Source organism: Spea bombifrons, chromosome 2, assembly GCF_027358695.1.
Source record: "Spea bombifrons isolate aSpeBom1 chromosome 2, aSpeBom1.2.pri, whole genome shotgun sequence".
Lineage (NCBI taxonomy): Eukaryota > Metazoa > Chordata > Amphibia > Anura > Pelobatidae > Spea > Spea bombifrons.
In genome coordinates this window covers 53326776-53337171 of record NC_071088.1, presented here as the reverse complement: position 1 = coordinate 53337171, position 10396 = coordinate 53326776, and the positions used below count along the sequence as shown (strand labels likewise).

The 10396-nt window shown below is 45.6% G+C and overlaps 1 protein-coding gene across 1 annotated transcript in view; it reads left to right on the top strand.

Annotated features, from left to right (window-relative positions):
• Positions 1-347: 347 nt before the first annotated feature.
• The window catches only part of LOC128473668 (uncharacterized), a 140838-nt gene continuing 130789 nt past the window's right edge, over positions 348-10396 (top strand). The window contains exon 1 of the mRNA XM_053455919.1: positions 348-546. Coding sequence (XP_053311894.1) covers positions 475-546 — 72 coding nt within the window. The 5' untranslated portion in view covers positions 348-474. The remainder of the gene's footprint in view (positions 547-10396) is intronic.

Below are 10396 nucleotides of genomic sequence, written 5' to 3'. Positions count from 1 at the left end.
TCATTTATCAGACTAGATACTAGGAAAGCCATTTTGCTCTTTGATCTGTAGCGTTTCCATGCTGACTGAAGGTAAGTGGAATACTAGCCTTAAATACATAGGTAAGTGTGTGTAAAAATTCTGCATTCAGGTGCCAGTAAATGTTTATGCTTCTTTTATTAATATTTATTAATTAGCATAACAAGTAGGGCATCACTCAACAAATTGGATTTAGCAAGGTTAGGAGGGCCAGCTCAAACAAGCTTACTCTAATATACCTGTAACCAAACAGGAAAAACCTGTATTCACCTATGGCAGCTTTCTTGATATTTGATAGGTAACTGTGTTGTAGCAAGCTTCTATTAATTCAGGCCACTCCTTAAAACACCTTTGGTTTCAACATCTATACTACAAATATGAGGAAGTACATTTAAATGTAGCTTTACTCGTGACAGCAACGTGAGTAGTTTTTTTATTAAGATTACCACTTATATTATGGAACAACTAAATATGCATTTGGATGGGAAACATAAGCCAGAAGTTTTAAATACTTTACTCGGAGCTAAGGTAAGTCATAAGTTCTTAAACTATGAATAATAGCTGATGAACTATAAGTTAATCAGCAAGGAGATTTCTACTGAAAATATGGCATTAGTTATAATAGAAGACCTAATGTTATTGGTAATTCTTTTATTTTTTGTAGTGTTTGTGCTGTATCTTTTAGTTATCCGTTTTTATTATTCAAATGTATATATCACTTTTTAATGTGGTTTATGTTTTTAATTTTAGAACTGGGGATTTAATCATTAATATATGTTCAGAAACAAATATGAAATCTTTGTGTTTAAATAACAATATATGTTTAAACAAAAAGTACAGGACAGTTTTTCTGCAGCGCAAGTGTATATATTTGCATTAAAAATTAACAGAATGCACACAACTCTACGTGTTTTTACCAGTGAAGAAATGAGACACAGAAAAAACGCAGATAACCACTTGGATTATAAAGGCCACCAGTTTTTCCCTGTCTTCCCAAAAAACTTCCAGCCGAGTATCACTGGTGACAATTCAACACGGTGGGTTGAGTACACTCAGAAATAGCCTAAATTGCCCCCATGCCAGACGGGCTAGACAGGGGCCCAAATAAAAAGCTAAGCCATTGTAACTGTAAGAAATCATTGTTATACTTTTATTCTGTTCAACACACTTTAGGCTTGAATGCAACTTGACTGCTAGGAACATATGTTCTTAATTATGTGAAGTAGCTTAGAGGGTCTTCTGTGGAATGCTAGTGTATCCTATGACTGTGCCAATAGAATTTCTTAAATTCATATATCACCAATATATAGTAAAGAACTTATACCCTAGCTCAGGGGCCTCCAACATGCGGCCCATGGTCCAAATGCGGCCCATCTGACCTCGAGGTGCGGCCAGGGCAACCGGGATCGCAAGGGCCCTGTTGATTACCTGTGGGAGGGTCTTTTGTACTGAACAGGGGAAGCAGAGTCACGTGAATTTACATCACATCGCATGACTCTGCTCTATTCCTACTTTCTCTGTGCAGTACAAGAGAAGTTGCTTGCACAGAATGTGAACAACGCAGAGGGAGGCCGTGGCCCCTGCGGAAGTCTGTGAGCAGCACCTAGAGAGCTGCAGTGCAGGTAAGAGGGTGGGTGTATGAATGAGTATGCGTGATTGGGGGAATAAATCTGTGAATGAACGAGTATATGAATCGGTGTGTGTGTGTGATAGCATGGATGTGTAAGTAGGGGGGGATGGTACAGGGTGGCTGTAAGTGATGTGCAGACCCAATACTGCTGGCAGCATCAATACACAAGGGGACATCTAGCCAGGTTTTAGCATACACTGGCTGACTTGGCATGATAGGAGTATGATTACTAACAGCAATCACAGTCCTATCATGGCCAGGTTCCAGCATGTACTGGTTGCCTGTGCATGATAGGAGTGTGATTGCTCAGGGTATGCCTGAGATCGCTGTTAACAAAATATATATAATTCCAAAAATAGTTGCCTGTGACTTGGTTTCAATAAATCTCTCAAAGCTCTGTATTACTACTAGCGGTAGGAGTCAACAACCATGAGGGCTAGGCAAAAGTATAATCGGGTCAAAGGTCAAAGGCTGGCAGCAAACAATGGTAGTCAGAAGTCAAGCAAAGGTCGGCAACAGGAATCAAATATAATAATTAGAGTGAAGTACAAGAGGCACTATCACAGGCAATGGTGTATTAACAATTGAAAGTCTAAATAGCTCTCCACAGCCTGGTCACTACCATAGCTGTGATTAGTGGGAGAGTAACTTTCATAAAATGGCTCATTAATATGTATGAGAGAGTGCAGACAGTCTCTGTGACGTCAGGGTGCGTGCCCCACTGCTAGTCTGGGACAAGCGACTTGTGAAGGTGGCTTAGGCTCATCCTTGGTGGTACCCACACAGTCTGCATACCAGAAAATGCCATCTTATCCTGACGAGATCTAATGGCATCTCCATTGCTTTGCCCGCAGCCACACTCATCTCTGTCAGTCAGTTGCTCTGTGCATTTACTTTGCGCCAAAATATTATTGATCAAAAAGTGAGGTAGTGGCACCCTTTGCCCAGTCTATTAATTCTTTAAAAAAAAAATGTCGGAATTTTCAATATACCAGGAGCATGCTAAGGCAGGTGCGAGGGGTGCGTGGCCCCAAAGTTGTAGCACAGCTGTATTGAAGGCTGAGGCAGGGTATATGAGTGGAGTGAGCGTATGTTTAAATGTGTGTCTAGGTATGTTGTGTGTGGATATGTTATTTTGCACATTTGTTGTGTATGTGGGAAATGTGTCTTGTGTGTCTGGTTATGATGGTGTGTGTGTCTGGGAACAGTAGTGTGTGCCTGGTTATGTTAGTGTGTATGTGTTTGGGTATGGTATTGTGGACATGTATTTGTCTGGTAGTGTGTGTTTAGGTATGTTATTGTGTGCGTCTGTTTTAGTAAATTACTCAATACCTTGTAGTAGTATCTATGATGTGGCAGTGTCCAACAGAATTCATATTAGGGTGACCACATGTCCCGGATTGCCCGGAATGTCCCGTGTCCCGGGCAGCCTGAATGCATTGTCCTGAAATTGAAACACCGTCTTTTTTTGACACGGAGGAGAGAGAGGGGTGCAGAGCGGTCTTTCATGAAGTCTCATGACACACGCAGGGTGTTTGAGCCTTGGGTGTGATACCTACCGTGTCCGCAACTTTGATCCTGTGCTGCCTGCCCCTACCTTGGCTTGTGTACCGACTTTGCTCCTGTGCTGCCTGCCCCGACCGTGGAATATCCTGTTTGCATTCTCTATGCCTATACCCTTTGGGCTCTGCCACGCTACTGTCTCTGCATAGTGGGTGCACCATCCCTGTTGTCCTTGGTCCCGCATAACATTGGGGACCAAGATGGCACACGCAGGGTGTTTGAGCCTTGGGGACCAAGATGGCATAGGGACGAGTTGTTTGGGGACAAAGTGACTCATGCTGGGCGGTTTGGGGGCAAAGATGGCAAGTTTTATGTGTGTTATCTCCGTGCTGGTCATGTTCTATGTGGGCAGTGTGGACGCCAGGACTGGCTTTGGGTTGTGCAACTAGTGATCTATGCCTGTAATTTAGGGGGGTTTATCTATACCTTTTAATGCTGAGTTTTTTTGTGAATTCCAATTGATATACCTGCAAAGCTGTAATAGCATTGTTATGCAATGTTTCCATACATTATTTATGTATTCCTGCAAATACAGGGTTTATATGTCTTATTCAGTTGATCTATACCTGCAATGCTATGTTTCCATACATTATTATTGTATACCTGCAAATACAGGATTTGTGTGTCTGAATCTATGCCTACAGTGCTGAGTTCACATGTGAATTTCAGTTGATCTATGCAGGCAAAGCTGGGTTTGTGTGTTAATGTGTTGATATACCGTATTGACTTGGATATAGGCCGCACCCGAATACAGGCCACACCCTAAAAGTAAGGTGCTTTTTTAAAGAAAAAAGTTTCTGCCCCCCCCAGAGATATGCTGCCACTCTATCACCCCCGTGATATGCTGCCATTCTACCCCCCCGAGATATGCTGCCATTCTACCCCCCCTGAGATATGCTGCCACTCTACCCCCCCGGCATATGCTGCCACTCTGTCCCCAAGATGTGTCCCCCCCCCACCAGACTTACCGGTGCAGACTCCACGGGGTCTTGCGGGGCCGGCAGGGGACATCTGTGCATAACGCGTATTTAACTTCCGGTGCCGGCACTTCCGCCGTGGGTAGTACCGGCAAGGAAGATTGTTCGCGCAGACGTTCACCGGCAGCGGCAATGCGAGCATAAACAGCCTCCGCTGCCGGCACGTCTGCAAGATGTGCTTTAAAAATCTCCCTTGCCGGGACTCCCCCCGTGGGAATTCCCGGCAAGGGAGATTGTTAAAGCACATCGAGCAGACGTGCCGGCAGCGGAGGCTGTTTACGCTCGCATAGCCGCTGCCGGTGAACGTCTGCGCGATGCGCTTAGACAACCTCCCGTGCTGGCACTCCCCCCGTGGGAATTGCTGGCAGGGGAGACTGTCTGAGCATATCAGAGAGTAGGATACAGGTCCCCTGCACCGCTGTGGGGGATCTGTATCCTAACCCCGCTGCCTGCCCGGCGCCCGGGACTGCATGTCCTGGGCGTCAGGCGCTAGACCCCGAATATAGGTCTCACCCCCACTTTAAAGACTTAAAGTGGGGGAAAAAAGTGCGGCCTATATAATCGAGCCAACACGGTATAAGGTTTGCATGTCTTATTCAGTTGATCAATACATGTGCTGTTTTATGTGTTGTTGATCTATACCTATTTTTGGTGCGGGAGCAGAGGGAGTGATTGCATGCTAGGGAGCATGGAGCGTGGCCCAAAGGAATGCTTGCGTAGGGTCCAATTTTTTTCAATATAAAATGTATTGGGAGCAGGGTCTAATATTTATGTATATTGTCAGCAGGGGCTAATATTTATATAAATTGACAGCAGGGGCTAATATTAATATATATATCGGCAGCAGGGGCTAATATATATGTATATATATATATATATATATACATATATATATATATGTGTGTGTGTGTGTGTGTATGTATATATATATATAACATCCACTAGCTCCGTGATGTCGTCATGGAGGAATGGAAGAGGACTCCAGTGGCAACCTGTGAAGCTCTGGTGAACTCCATGCCCAAGAGGGTTAAGGCAGTGCAGGAAAATAATGGTGGCCACACAAAATATTGACACTTTGGGGTATACTCACTTTTTAACAGCTAATTCACACTGTTGTACAGGCTTTACACTCACTACTACTACTATACATTGTAGTAAAGATATAATAAAATATTTACAAAAATGTGAGGGGTGTACTCATTTTTGTGAGATACTGTATGTGTATATACCGTATTGGCTCGAATATAGGCCGCACTTTTTTCCCCCACTTTAAGACTTTAAAGTGGGGGTGCGGCCTATATTCGGGGTCTAGTGCCCGACGCCCGGGACATGCAGTCCCGGGCGCCGGGCAGGCAGCGGGGTTAGGATACAGATCCCCCGCAGCGGTGCAGGGGACCTGCATCCTACTCTCGGATGTCCTCAGACAGCCTCCCCTGCCAGCACTTTCCACGGGGGGGGGTGCCGGCACAGGAGGTTGTCTAAGCGCATCGTCTGGATGGTCACCGGCTGCGGCGATGCGGGTAAACAGCCTCCGGGTTGTTTACCTGCATCGCCGCAGCCGGTGACCGTCCACACGATGCGTTTTACCTCTGCCCCCCCGACTTACCGGAGCAGACTCCCGGGTGTCTTGCGGGGCGCCGGCGGGGGACATCTACGCAATACGCGTATACAACTTCCGGTTGTATACGCGTATTGCGTAGATGCCCCCGCCGGCCCCGCAAGACACCCGGGAGTGGAACAACACCTAGCGAGGTAGCAGAGGAGACTGAGAGGCCAAGTGCAGAGTCTGTTCTTCTTGCTTGCACTACTACTAGTCACGATATCAGTCTTAGCTCCAGCCTAGCAGGAATTCCATTTGATCTGGCTAATGAAGAACTAGACTATGAGCCAGAGGAAGTAGAGGAGATGAGTGGTCAGGAATCAGATTCCTCAGGGAGCAGTGTACAAATGACTAGTGCACAATTTTCCCCTGAGCCTCCACCTTCTCCGCTACTATCATCACCACCACCAGCGGCAAAACCTACCAAATCTGAGTTAAAACAATTAGCAGTCCCACTATGGCCAGTACTGGTAGTACCACTAGTTCTGCCACTGTTCATCCACCCCGAGCAGTAGAAGCAGCACCCAAGGCACCCACGCCCCAATTTGGGAGCACTTTGAAAATGTTGAAGAAGGGCGCTATGGAAAGTGCAAATATTGTGGGAAGCTAATAAGCAGAGGGAAAGTGTCTGGCTATTTTACCAGTGCTAGCATGAAGCATCACCTCAGCACTCAACACAACGCTGTGCTATAGGGGAAAGATGCAGATGTAAAACGTAGTGCAGGCAGCATAGCTGGTGGCCGTGGTACTACAACAACAACTAGTAGTATCTCCAGAGAGAGTGGAAAAACTCCAACAGCTGCTTCTGAGCCAATAGCAGCAGCAGCTAGTGCTGGCAGCCAGAGACCAAGGCAGGTTGGAGCACTGCATGTCCAGCCCACCCTGGAACAATTTGTCCAATTTTATTCCACTCCAAGAGGTCAATGTCCAAACAGCAGGCCAATAAAGTAACGTGACTTATTGGTCAGTTCATTGCTGTTGGAGGGGCATCCTTCTCCATGATTGAAGGGGAGCTTTTCAAACAATTGATGGCAGCTGTGGCTCCACAATATACAGTTCCGCTACGTTCCACTTTCAGTAGGAACATTGTCCCCTCATTGTATCGGCCCTGTGTTTCAGCAGTGAAAGAGGAGCTTTCCAAGGCTGCTGGTCAGTCTGTTCATTTCACAACAGATTTGAGGAGTGCACCTAGTGGGCAGCATGCCTTTCTTTCTTTGACAGCACACTGGTGGCAGCCCGGTGTGCCCAAGGAAGCTGCTGCAGCAGGCTACCGATCATTCCTTCTCTATGCAGAAGTGATGGATGAAAAGCACACTTCCCAAAATATTCTGCATGCGATGAGGAAAATGTTTAGCCTTTGGGTGGGAGCAGAGGCAGGCACCAATGTTGAAGTTGGTTTTGTGGTAACTGACGGAGGTGCCAATATGGTGAAAGCGCTGCGAGATGGTCATATTGTTGGTGTGCGCTGTGCAGCCCACATCATCCATCTTGTAGTGAAGGCAGCAATGTCAGAAGGAACTAATGTGGCAGCAGTAGTTCTGTCCCGCTGCAGAAAGATCGCTGGGCACTTTCACCATAGTGTTAAGGCTAGCCAACTTTTGAGGGAAGAGCAAGAGAGGTCAGGTCTTCCCGTACACTGCCTATGACAGGATGTCAGTACGCGGTGGAACTCCACTTTAGAGATGCTGGAGAGGATTTTGGAGCAGCAGAGGGCAATCCATAATCTTGCCTCAGAGCATAATATTGGGATTACATCTCCATTGAATAGGGAGGATTGGACAGTGATCGCCCAGCTAGTGGCAGTCCTTAAACCATTCAGGGATGCCATTGAAAATTTAAGCTCAAACACTGCCAGTCTGGCCCAGGTAATCCCAGTGTTCTCCCATCTAGGCAGCAAGATGGATGTGTTCCTTGAAAACCGTGAGGCTGTTCAAGGTGGCACTCTACATCCTGACATAGCAGCCATAGTCAGGAAGCTGAAGTCTCTGCTAAAAGTACACCTTCGCAAATGCATGGAAGAGAGTCCCGAAATGATGCTAGCGTGCCTTTGTGATCCAAGAATTAAGGGAAAACTAGCAATGAAATTCAATGTTCTCAGTAGCTACCGGGAGCAATTGGTTAACAAGGTGCGTGACTGGCAGCGTAAAATGGGAATGCTGTCCGAGGAGGGAGAGGTGCAGGAGGAGGAAGAGATGATGTGATCTGCTACTCCTAGCAGCAGCATCAGCAGCAGTGCCACAAGCATCACAACACAGCTGAGTGGAGCAGCTGCGTTTTGGGAAGAGGCACTTGGGAGTATAGTTGGACCATCTGACAGAGCTAGCAGCAGAAAGGAGAGTAGTGCTGCTGAAATGGTCAAACTTTACCTCTGTGAAGTTCCTTCTGCTAAGATCCTCTTAGCTACTGGGATGAAAAGAAGAGTGTGTGGCCTGCACTCTCATGGGTTGCGCAGCAGCTTCTATCATGTCCGCCAACCACTGGTCAAAGTGAGCGCGTGTTTTCTATGACTGGAAACATACTGAGTCCACAGTGCTCACGCATGGCACCTCATCTGATGGAGCAGATTGCCTTCCATAAATTCTATCTGCCCAAGTTGGGTTACCCAGCTCTTAGCTTGGAAAGTTAATTTTCTTTCTCTAATGTTCAAGGTAGTTTCTCCCCCTGGTTGCACGTGTTTGTGGTGTGGCAACGTCTGCTACCTCCGCTGGTGTAGCCAATTTACGCTAGGGTCTAGTGTCTGAGTTCTGTAAGTCCGCTCCCAAAGGTCTAGGACTGACAGTGTTTGGATGCTTTGCTCAGGGGTAAAACAGGTGAGCGGGTCGCCAATTGCCCACTCATTCGCCTTTCCCAATGCTGCTGCTGGTGGTGGTGCCAGCGTCTCTTCTCTGCCAGTTCGCTTTTTGGCTAGTGTCATGCCTCAAATGTCCCTAATGGTAAGGGTAGTTTCTCCCCCCTGGCTGCATTTGTTTGCGGTGTGGCAACGCCTACTACCTCCGCCGGAGTAGCCAGCTTACGTTAGGGCCTAGTGTCTGAGCTCTGGAAGTCCGCTGCCAAACGTCTAGGACTGACAGTTGTTTGGATGTTTTGCCCTGGGGTGAAACAGGTGAGTGGGTTGCCAATTGCCCACTCATTCACCTTTTCCATTTCCTTTTCCATTTCCATTTCATTTTTTTCCATCTGATACACAACCTACCAAACATAACACATAACATAGTGACATAAGACATAACACACATAACACACACACAGACAATTCACAAATCACAAGGACCTTTCCTCCTGTTATTTTCCCTGGCCTTCACTTCTACACTCACTAGTATTAACGCACTTCGCCCTATAACATTTTTCCATCCACATACCTGCCAACAGACCCAACTTTTTCAGGGACAGTCCTGCTTTTTTCCTGTCCTATCAAATTTAGCTAAACTAGGTATGCTAGTGCACATAGGTATAGCTGGGTAGGGTAGCACTACAACATTAAATAAATATAATAAAGTAAATAATAAATATAACTTTAAAATAAAATTAAATAAACCCATTAAAATTAAAATTTAATTATTATTTAGACATAATACATCTTTAACCAAAACAGTGCACTGCTAATAATCTTAAACATAACCGTACATTAACCCTAAGCTATTTTTTAGTTCTTGTCCAACATTTTTCCATTCGCATACCTGCCAACACACCCAACATTTTCGTGGCCAGTCCTGCTTTCTTCCAGTCCTGTCCAGTAAAAGTTGGGTTGTTGCAAAGTATGCCATTATAAATAGGTAGCAAATGTTAGGCATGTATTAAAAGTGGTCCAAAATCGATTTAAAAATGTAAAATAATCCCTATTCTTTTATTAAACATCTATGGATGTGTGACTGTGTATGATAAAAAGGAGGCCAAGTTCCTTGGAGCATTTGTCTAGGTCTCAGACAAGACAACTGCTCGGAGGAACTTGGCCCTCAGTTTTGGGCAATGTGTATTGTGTACAGTACACCTCGGTACGTGTGTGCAACTTTATTGGTCGTTTCAGCAGGGGGCTCGCCTGCCATCAACGAATGAAGTGCATTCTGCAGTTCTGCAATTCATTTGTTGATGCCAGACCAGCCCCCTTCCGGCGACCAATAGAGTCGCACACACATACCTTCACGGTGCTAACACATCTGCTGCTGCTCCGATGTGTTCTCAACCCCGTATTAACCCCTGCTACGCAGCCGGGAGAAAACAAAGATGAAACGAGCATGAAGAATGTCCACGAATATTCGCCCGAAAAGAAGACAGGAACAGGCGAATATTTGCGGAATACGAAGATTTTTTTTCTCCGAAGACGAACACGAAGAGCCCCCTGGTGCCCAAGTCTAGACGCTATATATATATATATATATATATATACAAAAATGTTTTTTTTGAGCAAGTCCTACAATTAGCGCTATATCTTCACAAAACTTGTCGCATGGAAGCAGTTCAAATATTTGCATTTCAAATTCCCATGGGGTGCCTTGTTTTAAAAAAAAAATCTGATTTGATGGGGTAAATTGAAGATGTCCCAAATATAAAGATGTCCCAAATATGCACACCTCACAAAGATGGCCTTTTACCTTCCAAATAACCCAACAA